This window comes from Festucalex cinctus, chromosome 18 (assembly GCF_051991245.1).
Source record: "Festucalex cinctus isolate MCC-2025b chromosome 18, RoL_Fcin_1.0, whole genome shotgun sequence".
Taxonomy (NCBI): Eukaryota; Metazoa; Chordata; class Actinopteri; order Syngnathiformes; family Syngnathidae; genus Festucalex; species Festucalex cinctus.
The window spans coordinates 1,689,321-1,712,383 of NC_135428.1; the positions used below are offsets into that span (position 1 = coordinate 1,689,321).

Below are 23,063 nucleotides of genomic sequence, written 5' to 3' on the forward strand. Positions count from 1 at the left end.
CATACCTAACAAAACCTCAATAACACAATAATAACTAAGTGGGGAAAAAATGCCATGGGGTCTTAAACTAAGAAATATTGAAAACACAAAAATGACAAGTCTTTTCAGTCTTGCCAGCCTTTTTAAAAAAAAAATTTTTTTTAACATATTTGATCCAGTAAGTAAATGTCAGTCTATACACCACAAATAAAACTATCAACATACACAAATTTACTGTATACACAAGGGAAAGATAAGTTTATATTGTCAATAATATGTATTCGTATTATCAATAACACATTTAAAAAAATATATATTTGTAAGTATACCTGATCACTGGTCTAACAAATAGTGACAGATGAAGGAAACTTGATCAGTGGTCTACTAACAGAATAGAGCGATAGATGGACAGTCAGACAGTAATACAAGGGAAAATATTTTGATAACGAGACCTCTGACCTGAGTACATATTTTTGTCTTTTTCATAAAAATAAAAATACCAAAACACAATTCCACGTTCGGTTATTTACAAAAAAAATAACAAGCACAATCACACTCTTATTAAACAGAAGATTGTAAACATTTTTTAAAAATTTAAAGTTAACATACGGTAAATGTTTGTTAATGTACCAAATATTCTACATTTTGTTGAAAAATGAGACTTGTGTTCAATGAAAAAAAAGTTTATCTACCCAATTATTATTATTTTTTTTTAAAAGTACATTTTAAAATGACATTACCTGCTGTAATGATTTTAAAAACGCAGTTTGTTTTGGATTGTCATATACTGTATTTCCTATTTATAGCATTACGAATGTGATATTGTGATAGAGTGGTTCCTTTGCTGAAGTCCAAAAATTCAAGTTGTCCGAAACACACTTAAGAAAGACGACACGGCTCTCGAAAAAGCCGAGTAGCACGAAATAATAAAAATAATCAGCTAACCTTGTTGGTTTCTTTTTAAGTCTGGACGAAGATGCTTGAATTTGGAAGATTGTCTCTGATGTCGCGTCCAAGGCGAAAAGTGGAAGTTGCACAAGGCGGACGTCCAAACATCACCGTTGGTTGGCGGTCAGGCGGCATGTCGACCTACTAAAAGCTCACGTGGAACACATTTGACGGATGGGTTTTTATTTTATCAATTCATTTTTATTTCCTCCATCAAACACGACATTTAAATTGGAAAGTATCAATACACACACACACACACACAATAATAATAATTGTATGATTCATTATTTGAACAATTCAGTTGTTAGCTATTCAATGTTCTATATATATAGTTCAGCATTCAACTTGAAATGCACGCAAGACTAGAACTGCTCATTTAAAGGTTTTCATGAACAGCCTCAGGAAGTTCCAACTTCTCACATTGCCTGAGCTTGAACGTCAAATGTTGAGCGATCTCGTTCGGGTCCGTGTAAAGCGAAGTAGGGACGTTCTGAAACACGGCAAACAACAACAAATGTGTGACAACAGACCATTCATTGTTTTCAACTTTTTTCTGAAACATGTTCTACATTGGAAAGATTTGTTTCCAGCCTTATTCAAATAAAGTTTTTCAAAAGGAGTTGAATGTTGACGCGGCTCGTGATTTTCGAGTGACGCACAAATCTTACCTTCAATTCTGCTATGTTACTTTCCCTTGTGCAGAACTCTCTTAACATGTACTTCTGTCCAGCCTACATGCAGAAAAAAAAAAATACAAATTGTCTACGGGCTTTTTTAATAATAATAACAATAATAATTATACTCAAGCATTATTGAATGGACTAGCCTGCACTTCTAAAAAAAAAAAAAAAAAAAAAATTAAAGGACTGAGCAGTAGGGATGTAACGATATCCAAACATCGCGATACGATAATTATCACGATATGGTTGGGAGGTTGGCGATATATAAAAAAGGTCACGATATTGGGGAAAAAAAAAAAAAAAAAAAAAAAACACTCACAACATTGTGCTTTTGTACATAACAGCAATGAAAAATATTATAAAAATATAAATATGATATATAAAAATATTGAGGAACTTACTTGCTAATGCACGCACACGTTGAGTTCCTCCACATACTGACTCGCTTTACAAGCATACTACGATGATCATCTGACGATTAGCATAGATTTGAAACATTGGAGGGCCAAAACATCCCTAATGAAAATTAAATTGCACCAAAAAAGTAGCCACCAGAGGGTGCTACAACTGCACGAATGGAAATCAACCTGACTTTTTTTTTCTTTTTTTACAGGTGTGTTACATTCATATATCGTGAACATGAGCCTTATGTCCTGTCAGCTTACCTCGTGATACAGTCGCGTGTCATTTATTCTTATCAGCACGCCATCCACTCGGAGGAAAAAACGCAGCAATGTGAAGAAACTTGTGGGCATCACCCTCTGCACATGATACACGCACACACACAATTGTGGAGACAAGGAACAAAACGGCCATTAAGTGTATGGAAAAAAAAAAAAAAAAAAAAAACAGATCCCAAGAGCACGTAATATTTTCCACCTATGAAAACGTTTGGTGTGGGCATGTGGGAAGTGTTATCTAGACGGTACTCACAATTTTCACACTTATCATGGAGACCCCGTGGTCATGCAGCTCATCCTCAAACAAAAGGACCTCGTCAAAGAACACAATCTGCTCACGGGCCCTCAACTTCTCCAAGTTGATTCGTTCCGTCGTCTCCGTCACCTTGAAATCAGTTGAGAGAGAAAAAAAAAAAAAAAAAAAGGACACAGGTACGAATTGCAAGTCAGAACATTCATAGAGATTCCTGTCAAAAAGGGATTCAAGAGTGAGTCATTTGTGACCAGGGTTCGAAATGAACAGCCAGCAAATGAGCAAGCATTAGCCGACAAACAGCGTTCAGTGTCATAATCGGGTCAGTTAAAAAATGAAATTTCTATTGCCATATAACAACTAACAGTGTGTCAAGTTTGGCAACTCATATGCAAATAACCTGCTAATATTATTAGCATATTGCATCATTTCTATACCAAGAAATTAGGGGTGGGCAATAAATCAAATTAATTCGATTAATCTTCATTTTAAACATCGAATCGTTGAAAATTTGCTAAATCGTGAAATTGAATTTTGTCTTCTGGATTATTAAAAGATGTGCTTATGCTTTATTATTATGATTTTCTTGTAAGTTGTAATTTTCCACAAGTGGCAGAATGCTGGTTGAGCGGTTTACAACAGAGATAGATTTTTTTTTTTTTTTTTTTCCCAGGACCGATACCGACATCGATTATAAGTAGTCAAGGACACCGATAACCGATATTTGGAGACAATTATTGATTTTCACTATGAGGGAAAATATTGGAAAAAAATATGAAAAACTTCAGCTCTTTTAAATAATTATTTTGTATTTTTAAGCATATGTTTATTGAACAACTTTTAGGTTTCAAACTCCCAAATCAAACAAACCAAATCAAACCGATAAAAACAATGAATTTGCCTGCTGCATGAATGGAACGGAATCTCTTTACCTCTTTGATCTTTGTCAGTTTTTATTTATTTGGGGAGGTCGGGCAGGAAGAAGGACCGTGTCGTCACTAAAATTACGGCACTGTATATCCCTTGGCATGTAACCCATGCAATCACTTTTTGACAGGAGTGCTTTTCTAAATTCTAAGGAGCTTCCTTATGTTCCGGTCCATATTAGACATGAACCCACCTTCATCTGCATTTCTTCTCCTATTAGGGTGCCTCGGTAATCTGTGGTGAACGTCCAGTCATATGGTCTCACCACCTCTTGAGAGTGTTCAGAAACAACTCTAGAAGAAAATCAAATGTCTTCATTTTGTTCCTTAAGAGTTGCATGTCCCGTTTTTGTTCATCTACATGAAGTTTTGGTTTACATTTGAAGAACCCAATTCACACCGATTAATTGGGACAATTTTAGAGTCCAATGCAGTGATTGAACTTACCTGCTCTCCTGCCATTGTTGAGCACAAGCCACCTGGAGCGTGTCATCGGAGTTGTTGATCCTTTTCAGGGCGTCGATGGCATTGAATTCAATTCCAAAACCGTCGTTGTGTTGGATGCGCAGAACGTTGTCCCCAAATAGCATTTCGGGGAGGGCGCGCAAATTCAACTCTTCTGTTAATCTACAAAGGCAAAGGGGGTGAAAAAAAAAAAAAAGAGGTAGGATTATGAATATATTTTATTTAAAAAATAAAATAAAAAATGAAAGAAACATTGCAGTGAAGTAACATTCATCGCAGGGTCTACATTTCAGACTCAGCCACTAGGGGTGTAAATCGTTCAGAAGAAAGGCATATAAATTAAAACATTTTATTTTATTTTTTTAAACTTAATTTTTATTTCCTTTTGCATGCCAGTACATTTTCATCCTACAGCTGCATTTATGCGTCAAGGGTTCTGAAGGAAAGCACAAATTGGTTTGTGCGAGTGTCCTTAAAAATAAATTAAATTGACGTTACAGCTCACCTTTCGATGTCTTTAGATTTCATGATATGGTTCTTGGCAGTTGTCACTCTCCAAGGGCCAAAGGTGAAGTCCTTTTTGCTGCTCTTAAAACCATGTGAAATCATCATAAATCGAAGGAAAGCATCCGCTGCAAGAAAAAAAAAAAAAAGACATTTAATGCCTTAAGAGACACTTACATGAAACTACAGTCGAAAAAGGTTACTGATTAAATAATGGAGTTAATTTGTTTATAAATCTTATAACCTATAAAGGCACTTCAGAAATGCTCATGCAATCCCTACATTAAATGAGAGTAGCCTTTGTAACATTCTAACCCATCTGACAAAATGTGATGCACGGAATTGTTTTTGTCTGAAAGAAAACAATGGCTGTGTCCAAAAATGTACACGCTACACCCTACATAGTGCCACGCCATTTTGTAGGGGTGTACGAATGTTCATAAGAAAAGAAAATGTATACCCTACAAAGTAAAAGAAATGCTAGTTTTAAGAATTAAAAAAATACAAGTACATATCGGAACTCAACTTTCGTAAATCGCATTTCGCTTCTCAACATAGCAACGACTGGCATAGAAATATAGAAATTGGCACGCATAGTTTTCAGTACCAAAACAGTTTGGTTGACACCGAAACGAACCTTTCAAACGAGCCTCGTCATATGGACGCCAAACGTTTTAGTCCAATCGAATGACTGTTCCGAGTTCGCAGCCCTGTTGTAGACACAAAACGCAGAGAAGGAAATACAGTAAGCTTCGTCAGTGAAACGTACGTACTACTGATTGAATACCATTTCAAATAATTGTTATAATATACGTTATATGCTACGTTTATAGACAGATACTAAAAAAGACGTGATATATACTTTAAACTGCTTCCCAAATCTTTGGCGCGTCTTCTGTTTACTAAAGCGGCCGTTTGTTATTTTAATCGGCATAAGACTGCATGTAGGTTATTTGCAAAAGTTCTTCTTGCTCCTTCAACTGGATAAAAACGATAACAAGATTCTTTTTTAATTATTTCTTCTTCTTCTTCTTCTTCTTCTTCTTCGTTTTGTTTTGGGTTGGTGGCAAACAACTCTTGGTACATTACTGCCACCTTGTGAAATGGAGGTGTGTTTTTTTTTTGAACGCTTTTATTAACACAGTTTAACACAGCTTTACATTTAAGATTTAAGAATACGTTTTACATACATACCAGATACAAAACAACATTAAAATACAAAAAATAAGCATTGACATGAAAACAGGTCAACCATCTTTGGATACAATTTTAACATGACAAAAATGTTTTTTTGTCTTTTTTTTTAAATAAACTCCACTTTATTTAGAAGTATAGTTAATTCAAATATGTTGAGAGAAATATATTATTCCTACCCTTTAGGAATTTTCTATAACTTATAAATTCACAACATTTAGCGGCTGCAACAAATATGTCATTAAATAAAAGTGTACCTAAAACAACAACAAACAGCATACGAGACATTAAACAGGAGATGATGAAAGTCACTGAATGTCAGCTGCCATGCCAAGATCTGCCGTGTCCTCAAAATTGACCTTGTCGTCACCTTCGTGCTCCTCAAACACAACGATCTGATGACCACAACAAGACTTTAAGAAATCAGAAAGTAAAAACTGATCCCAGACATGATTGAACGTAAAATGTTTTTTTGTGCCGCAACGTCAGCTTTGTCACTAACAAATTCAGTTCTACAAACCTGGTTGATGCCCCTGTTGAGAAATGGACCGGGCAGGTAGAGAGTCTGCTGGGGTCCAATGGACCAGTAGCGTCCCAAGTTTATCCCGTTGATAAACACAACACCTTTATTCCAACCCTGCGAAACCAAACGATCATTGCTAACCGAATAATCAGCGCACGTGTTTATCACGCAATTTATCACACAGAAATGCATAAATGGTGCAAAACCATTCACACTCACTGGCAGATTAACAAACGTATCACTGGGATAGCCATATACGAAGAGCTGGCCCAGGAAAAAAGAAGGGAAACTGGGAGCTTCGGGAAGCGTTTTCCAAGGAGCCTGGTGGAGACTAAAGCAAAAAAACATCGGATTCAAGCAAATTGTTTTGTAGCACAAAATGAATGTGAAGGTCTACAAACTTGTAAATGAAGCTGGGTTTCATTTCCAGGCTGTATATTGTGAACTCCCGTAGCGGAATGTTGTTTAATAAAATGTCCCCGACAAGACCTGCAAGAACACAAATTTTTTAAATTGGGCTTGTACAACTCGTCGGCATAGCAACATCTCACATATTGTCCAGGAATTATTACCTTTACGTTGTTTGTCCAGATTCCTTCCCTGGTGAACTCTTCCACAGTTTTCCACCAATAAACTTAAAGTCCGCTGTCCCTGTTATGAGTTTGGTCATAAAACCTCATGATATTTCTATTTCATCATTATGGAATGAGTGCTCCTCATTTAGACTCATTTAGCCATCTTCAGCAGTGCTTCTCAAATAGTGGGGTGCCCCCCCCCCCCCCCCCGCCCCCCCAAGTGGGGCGCGTTTGACCTCGGGGAACATGCTTTTTTATTTTTTTTATTTTTATTTTATTTATTTTTTTACTGTCCTAGAATAAAGTGCAATTGCACTTCCACTGCATTAGGGGGCAGTGGCGCTCTCATTATTGGCAGAGTGTGCGCAGGGAGCATTCGCTCGGTGGTGTAGGGGTTTTGTTTGCACTGTGCATGCGCGCTTTGCACACAGCAAAAACAAAAAACAAACAAAACAAAAAAAACAGCACAAATGATTTTATATATTTTTGTTTTGCAGGTTAAAGTTGTTGTTGTTTTTTTAATATTGTGCTCCTGAGTTAAAGTTGGTGATCAGTTTGAATGCATTATTATTATTAATTGATTTTATGTCATTTTATTTTTCCGTATCATATGGTTTGACATGGTCAGTCAAAAAATGTTTATAGCTTAATTAAAGATTAAATGTTATTTTTGAATTTCAGATGCACTTTCAATCTTTTCTGTTACAGTTAATGAAGCTATTCTTTGTTGTAAGTTGGTCCATATTTCTTTCTCTTTTTTTTCATCCTCTTATACGTTAATACGGATACAGTGTTAGGCAGAGGTGTACTTATAACAATTTTATAGACAAATGATACTATATAGAAAATAATTGAGAAGCACTGCCATAGCCTGACTAAGTCCCCCAAAGTTGTGAAATAAACGAGCCATGTTTCCTTTTCCTATGGCCGTTTTTGTATCACATGAGTTCAAACAGCACTCTCTAATGGGCTGTTTCAGCAGGTCGCTTTTACACGTCACTAGCCCCGCCTTTTCCGTTTTTTTTTTACCTTGCCATCTGGAACGGCCAGCTCCAGATTCCGTCGCTTGAAAAGCCCGATGTAACTTTTGTCTACAAAAACCTGTGAAAGAAACAAACGCCTCAAAAATGGTATCAATCCAAAATTTGTCAGTCATTTTGTTCACAGTACAATCTAAAAATGGATTGGTTAAAAAAAAAATAAAAAATAAAAAAAAATACCAGTCTAGTAGGTTAATGAATTGGAACGACCAATTCATATCGGTTGGCACGATCACCAATATAAATTGGTTGAAAACACCTACCGTTTTAGAGTGGTTGTTTAAACCATAGAATCTGTTGGACACATAACTACCAGCGCATGGTTGTTCAAAACTCGGTTATAGTTTTGAGGCTGCATCAAAGCCTTGTTCGCTCCAGCATAAAAAAATAAAAAAAAATAAAAAAAAAATAAAAAAAAAACGTATAAATACGTCTTTGGGACAGTTAAAACATTACAAAAAAACGTATTTACACGTTATTGGGAGTAAATGAGTTGAAGCTCACGTCGAAAGTCAAGTTCCAACTCACAAGGGCGCGGTCTTTGACATTGTCTCCTGACGTCAGTGAGCCTCCACTGGTGATTGTCGTCTCATACAGCGCGTATCCGTGGGATTGCCCGTTCCCGTCGTTCGCCGGCAGATTCTCCATGCTAAGCGGCACGTCCGACCTGAACGGCTGCGAAGGTGACGACGAAGGCTTTAACCGAGACGCTGCCGCCCGTTTCTCCGACGTTTACAGGCAATCTTACGTTTAAAGACATACTCCCTCAGTAAGGCTTAACGCATCCCATAATGACAGGTGCTGGTACATGATAGCCGGTTCATACGCGTGCTTATGTTGAAGCGCCGGCAGGTCAGGGAAGCCTTCACCTCCTGAGAGGGAAAAAAATAAATAAAAAAATCACGTCACCATACGGATGCTCCGCCCACATAAATGCTTGACTCTATTTATTTTCCATCTTACTGTGGAATTGAGAGAAGAGATCTCTGAGGAGATGGTACTTGTGAGTGTACTCGCCAGCTTCCGACAAGGGAGCGTCGTAATCTGCAAAATCCCTCCAATTAGTGCAGCTATAGCACCATCTAGTGGCTATTTTATTAGTGTGATTTAATTTTCATGAGGGATGTTTTGGCCTTCTATGTTTCCAATTTATGCTAATTGTCAGATGAAGGGGAACCGAATTTGCTTGTGTAGCGATCAATGTGTGCTTGCATTACCAATTAACAATCAATATTGTTATTAGAGATTGTAGGTGGTTTATATGCATTGGTGTTATGTACAAAAGCACAATATTGTTGTTGTTGTTGTTTTTTTTTAGTATGATCTCTTTTTTTACAATATTGTGTGATCTTTTTTAAATATCACCAACGCCCCCACAATATCGTGATAATTATCGTATTGTGACCTTCATATCGTGATAATATCGTATCGTGATGTTTGGATATCGTTACATCCCTAATGGATTAAAAAAAAAAAAAGAAAAAAAAAAGAAGGTATATTTGCTGCTTAATTCATCTTCCACAAATGCAGTATTACCGTACTTAGAATTCCATGTTTCGTGGAGTTGACATTCACATTCAACATTAGCGTGAAATCTAACTTGATTTCATTTGAGACGTGTGTGCGCTGAGGCAACCTACCATAGCTGGGGACCAACGCTTTGTAGGAAGGCTCGGCTATCCCTCCGCTCAGGAAACCAAAACTGGATCCGCCGTGGAACATGTACAAGTTTACGGACATCCCGCGCCTCAGAATCTCTCTCACAGCGGACACCATATCTGAGAACCAATCGGAAAGATCAACAGCGATCGCTAAACAATACTGCACCACTTGTACATCTACATACTGTAGTTAGACTTAGACTTGACTTTATTGATCCCTTTGGGATGGCTCCCTCTGGGAAATTTACATGTCCAGCAGCAATAAGAACAAATAATAAAATAAAAAATAATTCAATCAATCAATAAATAAAGTTATTACACCAGAGATTGAATTAATAATAATAATAATAATAATAATAATAATACAAATAAAAATAAAAATGCAATCAATCATCTGCCAATTAGTGTATTTTAAACATAGAAGGGCCAAAACATACCTAATGAAAATGAAACTGCACAAAAAAAAAAAAGCCACCAGAGGGTGCTAGAATTCCACAAATGTAAATCAATCTGACTTTTTTTTTTTTTTTAAACAGATGTTTATATATATATATATATATTGTGCTTTTCTACATAACAGCAATGCATCTAAACCACCTACAATTTCTAATAACAATTATGAGACACTTATTTGCTAATGCAAGCACACATTTATCGCTTACAAACAAATTCGGTTCCCCTTCATCTGACAATTAGCATAGATTTTAAATATAGAAGGCCAAAACATCCCTAATGAAAATTAAATTGCACTAATAAACTAGCCAATAGAGGGTGCTAGAACTGCACAAATGGAAATCAACCTGATTTTTTTTTTTTAAACAGATGTGTTCCTTTGAAATATCGTGAACATGGCGACGACGATATTGTGGCAGTTTTAATATCACGATATCGCGATATTGCCGGTATCGTTACATCCCTAGTAGTGATTAACAGATGTGCGCCCGTCGATTAATTTTGAGCGTCCGTAATTCGGCAAGCATCAACAATCGGGACGCTCTTCTGCCATCGTCAGTCCGCCAATATTTCAAACCGAAAGAGACTCATCGGCAATCGGTCAACGTTATTTGATCTTAACCGGGCGTCACACGACACGACATACCCTCTGGGGCGAGGACGTGGTGGAGGTCACCCCACACGTCATACCAGCCTGTCCGGCAATCCATAACCACGGCTGGTCGCTTTGGCTGAGAATTAGCAAAGAAGCCAAAGTGTGGTGTCATTCCATATCCTTTGGCGAACGTGTGGCCAATGAAGTGGAAATGACACCTGCCTGGATTGTGTTCCGATCCTGAATGTCTCTCTCATTTATTTTCTGCAACTTCAATGATCTCATGACTGCAAGACAACAAAAGTTAAGCCAATGCGAGTCTCTTTAAGGGAGTGTGTTTATTGATGATAAATAACTTGACCTCCATCGACCCCTCCTGACTTTAATGTGTTGTGGTCGTCGGACGTCAGTAGCAGCTCACTGATTCCTCTGGACTGCAAAGCCTGTCAAAAAAAAAAAAAAAAAAAAAAAGTCACTACAATCAACATACTGTATAACGTCGTAAACATAACACTCACCTAGCATTTTATTGGGTTTGGAATAAAGGACCGCTGTATTTGCAAAGAAAGATGATGCTGTTTTTGGAGTGGCGAAACCAGAGGTGTCCAAACTACGGCCCGGGGGGCCATTTGCGGCCCGCCGTCCATTTTTCAGTGGCCCGCGACATATGCTAACAAATGGCATTTGAGTCCGTTCAAATAAAATAAAAACAAAAATGTTTGGAGATGGTCAAAGTAAGAAGGGAGGGTGTCGAAATGTCAAAATAAATCTACTAAAAATCCCATTTTAAATCATCCCCAAAGGCTCATGCATTAAATTAATTAGCAAAGACTGAAACGAAGGACATGATTGCTATAATTATAGTTAGTTTTAGTTAATTTTGTAAACATAAACTATAGTTTCAGTTAGTTTTCGTTTTTTAAAAAGCAGTTTCGTTTTTATTTTATTTCTGTAAAAATATTATTTTTGGAATTTTAGTTGTAGTTTTGTCATTAGTTTTAGTGAACGAAAATAATCTTTAATAGCACCTGTTTTTCCGATACCCTCCCTTCTTACTTTGACCATCTCCAAACGTTTTTTGTTTTTTTGTTTTTTTAATGGGTCTTAATATTTTTAATAGTCAAAACATTTTCTTGTTTTGTATCAAAAAATAAATTAACTGCACCGTGCACAAGCTGCACTCCAGCTTCAAGTTTTTGCCAACATAAATAAATAATAAATAAGAAATAAATATAAAAGAAATAAATATGATAAATTCTGTTTGGTCTAAAAGCAAATTACATAATTATAGTGTTCCTAATTGATCTTAATATTTTTAAATGCTTAAATCTACTTGTTTTGTGCCAAAAAAAATAATAATGATCATTTCAATTATTGCCAAAATAATTATGATTATTATTTTTTCCATAATCGAGCAGCCCTACATGTTCCGTTACCTCTTTCAGGAAAGGCATATAAGCGTCATCCTGAGCAAAAGACCCGTATTCATTCTCAACCTGGACAGCAATGATGGGACCGCCTTTCTTGAACTGAAAAACAGCAAAAACATTTGAATGACCGCAACAGGGACGATAACCCATCTGGACTCGCACTTAAATAGATCGAAAGGCCACCTGCAGGGGAACAACTTTTGGTATAAGTTTGTCGAAAAAAACGTTGACAGCCTCGGTGAATCCGGGGTATGTGCTTCTCACTCTCATGTCGCCATCCTGGAGAAGCCAGCTACAAAGAAACAAAAAAGATTTTTTTTTTTTAGAATTTTTTGAACTTTTTTGAAAGTTTTGTATAGTCTGTTTCGACTTGCTTTATCTGTTGAATACCGTTTTTCATTTAGTGTTTTCACTTTTACCACATAAAGTCATTTTAAACTTTGTATGTTTGGGTTGAATTATTTGACCCAGGAAGACTCGCGACCACTTTGTGGACGCTAACGGAGATCCTAATAAAGTATAAGAATAAAAAAAAAGATGCTCAGTCAACTAAATCCACAAATCTACAGGGACAACAAGACCACAGTGAGTCGACCATTCTGGACAAAGCTTGAGTCTTCCCCGAACAATGAGACTTTTTTTTTTTCCCCGCCGGATTGAATTCAACACAGAATGGATTGTGTTTTGGATCAATTGGCTTTTGTGAGCCAGCAGCGTAACAATCTTTTTTTTTTTTTAATGGAAGGGTGTCTACATTTCAACACACAAGAAAGACCCTTATGTCGCCAGTGTCTGACCTTGGAAGCCCCCCTAGGTCCAGCTCGGAGGAGATGTAGGGCCCTGGACGTAAAATCACCCATAAGCCCAGCTCAGATGCGAGATTAATATATGCTCTGAAATCAAAAAGAAACGTTTTAAGGGATACTTCACTTATTTAGCTCATTTATAGCAATAAAAAGTTCAGATTTTGTCTATAATTAATTTGATCTTTTCATTATTTTTCTTGTACAATTAGTACGTTTAGCAACACACTTTGCAACTTGCTGTCGACTAAAAATGACATCACAAAGGTGCTCAGGTAACCAATCACAGCTCAGCTTGTTTTCTAGGTTTGGTCATGTGACATTCACAAGCTGAGCTGTGATTGGTTACCTGAGCCCTTGTGATGTCATTTTCAGTCGGCAGCAAGTTGCAAAATGTGTTTTTAAAGGTACTAATTCTACATGAAAAATAATGAAATTATCAAATTTATTATAGTTAAAATATTAATGTTTGACTGCCAAAAATGGCTAAATAAGTAAAGTTTCCCTTTAATAAGCAGCATGAAAGAAAGTACAGTCTCAACGAGGTTGTGGGTAGCTCACGATAGTATAAGCGATACAAAAGGCTCACGATAACGATTATCGATATATTGGTCAGGTCATAAATCCACGATAAATCTACGATAAAACTAGTCAAGACAAAGTGATGTTTTATCATTAATTAACACAATATTAAAACTGGTGTCTTCTTCAAACTGAGTAGTGTATTTTTTTTTAAAAACAAATACAAATACACGATTGTCGTACAACATGTCAGTCAAGTTACATCGTCAATTGTTTCATTTTATAAAGTGTGACGCCATTTTCTTTTGTGTAACATTGCAAAAGTAAATAAATAAAATTACTTCAATATTGAATTCGATTAAATCAATATTAGTCTTCCTCAGAAATTGTGTGCGTCAAAAAGTCGAAACATAAAATGTTTGAAAATGTTAACATTGAAGTTAATAATACACATTTTTCATAGAAACATACGCAAAACTGAGTCGGCAAGTAAGCTGATGAGTCTTCTTCGCTTGCGTCCATTTCCCCGCCACTCTTATGAGGCGCTGCCCCTAGTGGCGCACCAAGTAATTGCTCAATAAGTCACGAACAAATGAATCCGTTCTAGTGGCTGCATGCGAACTACAAATATCGCGAGGCTTGCGCGGGCGTATCGTTCATCTATTTTGAAACAAAGTGTCAAGATTTTTTTCACGATGCATCAAGCGTGCTCGGCAACAGCAACAGGAGCGGGGCTGCCGTGTGACATCCTGCGTGTCACTTCTATGTTTTTAATTGCTTGAGAAGTTGCTGTTGTTGTGGAGATGCTGTTGTTAGGCGGGTGCACCGAGTATTCCCATTGCGCACTTGGTGCATACGACCTGACGATTGCTTGATCGTTTGCAAGCATTAACAATGAGGTCATTAAACCCAAGTGATACGTTGTCAAGTAATCTTGAGTCTCACTCTAAATCCAGCTGCGTATGGAAGTTGAAGACCCCTCTCTGCGGCTGATGCAGACTCCACGGCACGTGTCTGCATTGGGAACATAAAACCCCCCGTTGGTCAACATCGGTCCGGGGAGAAATATGGTTCATAAACGTTCTTACGTGGTGAGCGTGTTGATGCCACAGGCTTTCATTTTCACGAGGCGGTCCCGCCAGTAAGCCCTGGGCACGCGGAAATAGTGGATGGATCCGGCGAGGATGCGGAAGGGCTCGCCATCCAAGGTCAACTGGGATGAGTTGGCACTCAGTCCGGTTTTTCTGCTTAATTTCTGTCCCCCTTTTGGCATGCTGAAGAAGAATTGCACACTATATGTACTCGTCACATAACTGCATTGAATTAACATGACATGCTAGATAGGAATAAGCATGGACACATAAGTGAACATATTTAAAAATATACTTAGTTTGTCGCATTTCTTACAAAAAAAATGTCATTTCTAATACAGTTGTTTCAAATATTCTCCAACAAAAGTTTAGCCGGCACACAACTTACCCGAAGTATGTGACGACAACAGCGACAGAAAAACAAAAAATGAGCACACAATTCCTTTTGTGCACATTTCTTATCCTGAGGACAACCATTGATGATGATGACGACGATGCGCCGGAACACTCCTGCAATTGAGTTTGAACCGTATCTCAAGCGCAAGTGAACACATGATGCTGCTCATAGCTGTGACGGTTTGACAGAGCACCGCCTTGGGGGAGTGGCTTTAGTCAAAGATGTTGACTTATTTTAAAACTATATAAAATGCTCATTACAAAGTTTACCCATCGTCTTTTATGTGTAAGCCGTCAAAATAGGCTCGCGCTCTCGGTCATTTTTCCATTGACGAAGTTGGATGTTGAATGACAACAATCAAAGGGTTGTAGTGATAAAAACTACATTTCCCAAGATGCTTCAGTGTTGGAGCTTGCGCAATGTGTTTTCCCTCGGCCCCGATAGTCTAGTGTTCTTGTTATTGCTGCCATATACCGGGGGAAGAGAAACTATAAACGTTAATTTATGCAATTACCTGACGCATGAGGTAAGGTGCATACTACCAACGACTGAGCTCTTTCCTGGCGTGATGAAATCTTATCTCTTTTTTTTTTTTTGCCATTTAACAAAAGAGTTGTACAAGATGATGATTATTAGTTAGCTAGCAGCATAAACAAGCTAACTGGGTGCCGACAAATTTGGACAATAGACATCAAAATCATGCCAACATTTAAAGAACAAATGTCGACGTACAATACCATAGTGGCTCTTTTCGACATGGCAAAACAAAGTTTGCTAACCCCGAGACAAGCATGCTAACGCCGACTGTAAACAATAAAGTTTCGCGTCGGAAAGAAAACAAACGCCTAATTTTCGGTTACAAATCCAGTCATATTTAATTCGACAACTCTTATGTATCCCACCGAAATGTAACAACGCAAATTTGATTATTACAATCGTATTTAAATTAGGTATGTGTGCTGTGTGCACGTTTGAAAGCGCTTTCTTCTTTCTTTTTCATGTTCTTTAATAGAGAAGAAGGAATTTAAACATTGGAAATATCTATCTTGCTAGTTGCTACTAGCAAAAACGGCATTTTTTTTTAGTATACTGAAATTTTTTCAAGTTACACGTTATTAATGTTAGGAGAAATAGGGGTGCACCGATCGACCGGCCAGCCGATTTATCGGCCCTGGTTTCCTTAATTTTGGAAGATCGGTGATCTGCCGATCCTTTCAAAATAAACCGATCTTTTCCACCAATCTCATCTCCCTCCTCAGAGGTCTGAAAAAAAAAAAAGCCTCTTCTGCTGAGATGACTAAAAGGATTTGTATTTTTATTTGAGAGAACTACTCCATGTGCAGTTAAAATAACGCATTTGTATTATTTTGCCAATATTGTTCATTGTTTTCCTAATAAAACAAGACTGGAACACTGAAAATATAAGCTGCTTGTCATGTGATCGGTGCACCCCTAGTATAAAATATGTATATCCATCCATCCATCCATTTTCTGACCGCTTATTCCTCACAAGGGTCGCGGCGGGTTAAAATATGTATAACAAAATAAAATACAAAAAGTTTGTCTCTCTCCCTCCCCCTCCCTCGACTATCAGTCATCTCGTGTATATGCAGATAACATCCCTGATCGATTGTACCTTGCCTGGGTTATCACAGGTTACTGGGCGATCATCTTCCTGCCATGAGAGCCGACCAGCAGGTCAACCGCCCCTCTTGCTTCTGCAGTTGATGGATCTGCAGCTGGTACAGAGATGACAGACAGTGTCAGGGTCTTCCTCCGCAATGTTGCAACGGTCAGCACAGGATAAGCTCTGTTGATAATAAATATTGTTTATTTGCAAAACTATAGACCTAAAATTGCTATGAACAAGTTTTTGGATGTAAACGTCAGGCCCATAGAATTAAGAACGTAATATTCTTATTTTTTATTTGATTTTTTTTACTTGGTACCTTGCAGGGTATCAAGGATTCCATATTGGGGATTGGAACCATCTCCAAGCTGGATGTCCGCATCCAGCAGAAAAGGGAGGAGCAACGGCGGAGAAGGGCCAGCGGGGCTTTGGCGCAGAGGCGGGCTCAAAGTGAGGAGCGCAAACCAGACAAGTATGTTGAACACTTGTGTTGATTGATTCTAAAGATGGCATTTCTGACTCTCAAGAAGATCCTTTTTTTTTTTTCTTCCAACTAAGTTGTGTATATGTGACAATAATGTCAGAAAAAAAGTTTTCAAATTAATCACAAGAAGCTGGCATTTAATCAGGGGTGTCAAACTCATTTTAGCTCAGCATGGCGGATAATATATTACCAAGTGGGCCGCATCGGTGAAATAACGGTATATAACTTAAAAATAATTATATTATACAATATATATTGTTCCCAGAATGCATTGCGTGGCGCAGTTAATGACGTTATAAGGACGCTAAATCCTTGTCATAGCTATTTGTGTTACCAGTAATTGAATTTGTGTCGTATTTAACACGTGTATATCAGTGTATGATTACAAAAATAATAATAATAATAATAATAATGAAACAAACCGTAACTTTAAGTTGTGTGTAAAATAATGACATCCAGGATGATTCCCCCGTACAAGTTGCATTGCTCATCTGAGGACTGCTTGTGAAATGACAAATTACCGGTATAAATATTTTGATTGTGGCCAGCTGATTAGCTCATTTGCTCCCAATAACGTGTAAATCAGTTTAAAAAAAAAATGTTTTAAGTGTCCCAAAGACGTATTTATACGTTTTTTTGTTTGTTTTGTTTTTATTTATGCTAGAGCATACAGAAGGCTTTGACGCAGCATCTCAAATGCAAAGAACGGTTGCAGAAATGGTAGTTATTACACAAACGCACCCCGCCTGCCACTCAAAATCCGCTGGGAAAGGCTCAAGCTCACTCAGACCCCAATGTAGGCGGCAGAGATGGAATCAGTGAAGTTACCAGCAACATATATGGCTATTGTGTAGGGTTAAAGAAGAGATAACGTGAGTTTAGTACATTTAGTATATTTTGTTGTTGTTGTTGTTGTTGTTGTAGTGACCCCAAAGTAGCCAGCAGGATCTTTCAGTGCTGTGCCTGGAATGGAGGAGTCTTCTGGGTAAAGAAATTCAACCTACTTTTAAAATCAAGCATGACAACCTGGAGAACTGAAGAGAAGTTCCTCACTCAAAATGTTCTTGAAGATTCGAATCTTGTTTGTTTTTTCTTCTGCAGCTCAGTCTTTTTCTCTTCTACCGGGTGTTTATCCCGCTACTACAGACACTCTCTGCAAAAATTATCGGTATGTAACGTATATCAAGCTTTGAGGGACTTCATGATTTTCCAGTTGTGAACGATACCTGTTGTCAGACATTTTTTTTTTTTTTGTTTCTTTGCTCCAGGTGACCCTTCGCTTCATGGCACTGTGTGGTCGTGGTTAGAGTTTATCTTGACATCTGTCTTCAGTGCTCTCTGGGTCCTCCCACTGTTTGTCCTGAGCAAGATTGTCAACGCGATCTGGTTTCAGGTTGGTCTCTGATAATGTTAGTTTTCATGAAGTCCACTTTTGTCATGTTTAGGGTCTTCTAACGCCAGAATATTATTTTATCTGCATAAGAAACAACAAGACAAGATTGCAACATACGTATTCCCATTGATGTACAATGACTTGTTAAAATGGATTTTCCTTTTCCTCTTCTTCCTCTTTCTGGACCGCTTACGTATCGCCACCAATTTTCTGCCTCTCCTTTTGTTTTTGGATATTTTATGGTTACTTTTTAAATATTATCTTTTCTGCTTTTTAAAAAAAAAAAAATATTCTGACTTTTTGGGGGTAATTTACATCATATGGTAATCATCTGCTCTTTTTGGATTTTTTGGGACATTTTATAGTCACTTTTTGTACATTTTTAGGTATTTTTATAAACGTTTTCATCTACCTCCCGTCTCTTTTTTTGGACTTTTTGAATATTTAATTATTCATTTATTAATATCTAAATTGTTATTCATTTATACAGAATATTTTATCTAAAAATATTTTTAAAATAAATAATAAAATAACACAATATAATAATGAATACAAATAAAACAATATATATATATATATATATATAATATATATATATATATATATATATATATATATATATATATATATATATATATATATATATATATATATATATATATATATATATATAATGTAATATACCAAAATATTTATAAAAATACAAAAATATAATGATAATAAAATTAATTCATAAATAATGCGAAAATAATTAGATATCTGTATATTTCATTCATTCATTTCTACTAAATATCTGCCATTCAGCCACTAGATGGTGCCCTTGCATTACTGCATGTGTCTGCGCATAAAATACACACGATCATTTAAAAAAAAAATATTTTCAGAGGTTGATGTGGATATACATATAGCATACCGTAGCATAGCGTATTAATGCATCTGTCGCGTGAAAATGATCGCACTTTGTCCCGGTTGCAGGACATAGCAGACTTAGCATTCGAAGTTTCCGGCTGTAAAGCGCAGCCGTTCCCCAGCGTGAGCAAGATCATCGCCGACATGCTCTTCAACCTCCTCCTCCAGGCTCTCTTCCTCATTCAGGTTTGAATACGTGCTTTGTCTTTTTGTTTCTCCGATTAAGGTTGAACCAAAACTGCCAACATTCGAAATAAATAAATGACTAAATGACTAAATAAGTAAATATATAAATGTCTAAAAGTGAAAATAAAAATGAATATAAAAATATATATATAATTTGAAAATTATATCTAAAAAATAAATATAAATGAAATAAACTGCCAAAATTCGAAATAAATAAATGACTAAATAAATAGATGTCTAAAAATGAATATAAAAAAAATATAATTCAAAATTAAATGTAAAAAAATAAATATAAATGGAAATAAATCCGTTTTTATTTTCACTTTTAGTCATTTATTTAGACATTTATTCATTTATTTAGACATCTATTTATTTAGACATTTATTTATCTATTTATTTAGTCATTTATTTATTTTGAATTTTGGCAGTTTTGGGCCATACAGCCAAGTCGAAATGTTATTCAAATGAGGGGGGCGGTCCTAAGCGTGTCATTGGTCGAGTGAGCACCGTCATTTGAATAACATTTCGACTTGGCTGTACCGCCCAAAACCGCCAAAATTCAAAAGAAATAAATGACTAAATAAATGTCTAAATAAATGCCTAAACAAATAGATACGGTAAATAAATGACTAAATAAATAAATGTCTAAATAAATGACTAAAAGTAAAAATAAAAACGGATTTATTTCCATTTATATTTACTTTTTTAGATATAATTTTGTAATTATATTTTTTTATATTCATTTTTTATTTTCACTTTTAGACATTTATTTATTGATTTAGTCATTTATTTATTTTGAATTTTGGCAGTTTTTTTGGTCCTCCATATTTCTACTCCCCAAAATGATTTGATAAACTGAAAGTTTCGTCGATTGAGTGTGGCTGTGTTACGCGTGTCCTGCAGGGTATGATTGTGAGCCTGTTTCCCATCGATGCCATTGGACAGATGGTCAGCCTGCTGCACATGTCTCTGCTCTACTCCCTGTACTGTTTTGAGTATCGCTGGTTCAACCACGGTGAGATATCCCGGTTACTTTGGTTCCAAACCGTACGCGTGCGGAACGTCAAACTGACGCAAATTCACATTTAAGGCATCGAGATGCATCAACGGCTGTCCAATATCGAGAGGAACTGGCCCTATTACTTTGGCTTCGGTTTGCCCATGGCTTTGTTGACGGCCTTGCCTTCATCGTACATCATCAGGTAAGACCTCAATTCCACTTTGGGGATTTGAGTCACAAGTTGTTTTCTTTAGGGATAGACTAGATAGATGTTCTTTTTTACGAATGTGAAGGCCGATTAAAGCTGGAATCTCGCCGAGCAGTGAATGCTTGCGAACGTATCGCAAATTTGGTGTTTTCATCAGGATTTGTAAGATAGTTCACAGACAGTTTGTACTTGTTGCAAAGACATTTCGAACATATTCAGACAATTTTTCACTGTCTGCGAAGATCTTTTGAACCCTGACGAAAACCCAAAATTAGATGCATTTCATTTTGCATACATTTGTCATTGCTGACACTGGGAAGTCCCAACACGTTTTAATTTATTTAAAAAAAATAACATTTAAAAAAAAATTGTTGAAATTTTGGAAAACTTTATTCACAGTAGAAAACTATTTATTTATTTATTTATTTAGTTAGTTAGTTATTCATTCACTCACTGCAAACATGTCCCAACAAGTTTTAATTTATATATATATAAAAAAAATAAAAAATAATAATAATAATTAGAAATTATGTTGAAATTTTGGAAAACTTTATTTACAGTAGAAAACATTAGAAAACTATTTATTTATTCACTACAAACACTGGGAAGTCCTAACACTTTTTTTTTTTTATAAAAAAAAAAAAATATTATTAAAAAATTAAAAATAATAATTTAAAAAATGCAAAATGGCCGCCCCCCCCCCCCCCTAGGAGATGGATAAAAAATGGCTGGATTTTGCTTCATAACTCATATCCACAATTGTAATATTAATCAGAATGTCATGTTTAGTGTCATGTTTAGATTAGTAAGGTCGCATATAACTTTATTGACAAGAAATGTTGAAGGTTGACTTCTAATGTAATAAATATAATTTACAAACTTGGCACAAAGAATTGCCCTCTGGGTACTAATAGATAAAAAAATATATATCATAAAGGCATGTATTAATATTTTAAAAGAGATCCTTTTTTTTTAATTATTATTATTTTTATCCTGCCTAGTGGCTGCTTGTTCTCCATCCTCTTCCCTCTCTTCATCATCAGCGCTAACGAGGCCAAGACACCAACAAAGCTGTAGTAAGCGATCACGTCAACCTGCACGTATTAATAATCATTTGAATTTAATGTCCTTCCCCCTTTGCCGAGTCACGGTTTGCATCTAATCTCCGTTTGTAGCCATTTTCAGCTGCGTCTCTTCTCGCTGGTGGTGTTGATCAGCAACAAGCTTTTCCACAAGACGGTCCACCTGCAGTCCTCGATGACATCATCAACATCCTCGGAGAGGCTCACATCCCCCCACGCCTCCCCTGTCCGACAAAGACTTCTGCCCGCTCAGTGACTACGACGATGATGATGATGACGATGCATGAAGGAACCTTGCTTAATGTGACAAAAAAAGATTTCCTCGAAGGATTTCCTTAATGTGTTTTGCAGCACTGGGTTTACATGTTTTTTTAATCTCATCGCTGGCCCTTTTTATTCAGATTCATTTTGTCCACAATGTCGGCGTGACCTATAAATGCCCCGTGCCTCACTCTAAACACAGTTCGCTCAATTGTTTTCGTTTCACTCTCGTTTTGTATAATGTGCCATTTGAGTGACTATCCATTAAAAAAAAAATAAAAATAACAGCACAATAAATCATGTCGAGTTTGAAGGATGCAGTTTGCTTCGAAAGCAACTTTGTGTTGTTTTTAACAAGTTGCAGTATGTGTTTGTTTGATGGTGCAAGTTTCATATGTACTGTGACGATCAGGTTTTGGTGTCCCAGCAGTTCCAGGAAGCATCATGTTAGTCAAGGGACTTTTTTTTTTTTTTTTTTAATTAAACTTGAATTGACGCGTGAGTGAGTTGGAATGATTTCGGGGTAACCAAAAGCAATGTCACTTGTGGGTTGCTGGTTTCCCCCCCCCGCAAATTAAAAATGGTCTTCACCCTCTGGAGAGATGTATGAATTGCAAACTACACGATGACCAAAAACTGTTTCTGTCATCATAAACGTATTCACGCTGCAAGCACATTGTTTATTTCATGTTGCACTGCTACAAGATGAAAAAACATATTGAGAACAATTTAAACCTTGACCTGCCTACTGTAGCTTTCTACAGAATTCTGACGCGTTTATTTTCCTATTACTATTTTATTTGTTCTGTGTAAATTAAATCCCGAGTGCCCTCCCAACTTTCAGTGAGTATAATAAAACCCCTCCAGCATCTTGTATTTTAATAGCTTTTAATGGGCCTTAATTTGGACTACACATAGATAAGGGCACCGTTTGCGCAGATTGATGTTTTTTTTTGTGAGTGAGGTTTTATAAATGGAAATGCATCTCATTTCAATAAAATGAATCCGTATTTCCCAGTGAGTGTACAGTATTCAAATTCCAAGTGTCATGCTTGTAGAATTACGCAAAACAGGCTGTGAATACCGGCTCTTCATTCTCGATACGTACGAGCTGTATAGCCACCATCTTGTTAAATAACTTCATGAAAATTGAAAAGAGGCATCTTTTTAGCAAATCATTTATTACTA

At 36.6% G+C, this 23,063-nt stretch overlaps 3 protein-coding genes across 4 annotated transcripts; 1 reads left to right on the plus strand and 2 right to left on the minus strand.

Moving 5' to 3' along the window:
* Positions 1 to 1,106: 1,106 nt before the first annotated feature.
* tiprl (TIP41, TOR signaling pathway regulator-like (S. cerevisiae)) lies at positions 1,107 to 5,484 on the minus strand. The gene is made up of 9 exons (XM_077504207.1): positions 5,301 to 5,484; positions 5,076 to 5,148; positions 4,440 to 4,566; positions 3,917 to 4,096; positions 3,664 to 3,763; positions 2,544 to 2,675; positions 2,276 to 2,371; positions 1,599 to 1,661; positions 1,107 to 1,420 (listed from the first exon to the last, which is right to left on the minus strand). Exons 3-9 carry the CDS (start codon positions 4,544 to 4,546, stop codon positions 1,307 to 1,309), a joined length of 792 nt encoding a protein of 263 aa, XP_077360333.1. The 5' UTR covers positions 4,547 to 4,566; positions 5,076 to 5,148; positions 5,301 to 5,484; the 3' UTR covers positions 1,107 to 1,306.
* Positions 5,485 to 5,589: 105 nt separating this feature from the next.
* On the minus strand, positions 5,590 to 16,525 carry LOC144006029 (beta-galactosidase-1-like protein 2). Of its 2 annotated transcripts, none has more exons than XM_077504654.1 (19): positions 16,359 to 16,525; positions 14,323 to 14,508; positions 14,180 to 14,248; positions 12,707 to 12,802; positions 12,093 to 12,201; positions 11,916 to 12,008; positions 10,841 to 10,922; positions 10,702 to 10,766; positions 10,531 to 10,615; positions 9,411 to 9,548; positions 8,734 to 8,814; positions 8,533 to 8,642; positions 8,299 to 8,445; positions 7,760 to 7,831; positions 6,728 to 6,806; positions 6,557 to 6,644; positions 6,375 to 6,486; positions 6,153 to 6,269; positions 5,590 to 6,027 (listed from the first exon to the last, which is right to left on the minus strand). In XM_077504654.1, the coding sequence occupies exons 2-19, from the start codon at positions 14,505 to 14,507 to the stop codon at positions 5,941 to 5,943; spliced, it is 1,815 nt and encodes a 604-aa protein (XP_077360780.1). In that variant the 5' UTR covers position 14,508; positions 16,359 to 16,525; the 3' UTR covers positions 5,590 to 5,940. The 2 variants fall into 2 exon arrangements, with proteins under 2 accessions (XP_077360780.1, XP_077360779.1); XM_077504653.1 differs by lacking the exon at positions 16,359 to 16,525 and adding an exon at positions 14,714 to 15,547.
* On the plus strand, positions 15,114 to 22,896 carry ei24 (EI24 autophagy associated transmembrane protein). The gene is made up of 11 exons (XM_077504655.1): positions 15,114 to 15,248; positions 16,378 to 16,514; positions 16,679 to 16,824; positions 17,761 to 17,821; positions 17,938 to 18,004; positions 18,105 to 18,229; positions 19,205 to 19,324; positions 20,228 to 20,339; positions 20,415 to 20,526; positions 21,534 to 21,608; positions 21,708 to 22,896. Exons 2-11 carry the CDS (start codon positions 16,473 to 16,475, stop codon positions 21,868 to 21,870), a joined length of 1,023 nt encoding a protein of 340 aa, XP_077360781.1. The 5' UTR covers positions 15,114 to 15,248; positions 16,378 to 16,472; the 3' UTR covers positions 21,871 to 22,896.
* Positions 22,897 to 23,063: the final 167 nt, after the last annotated feature.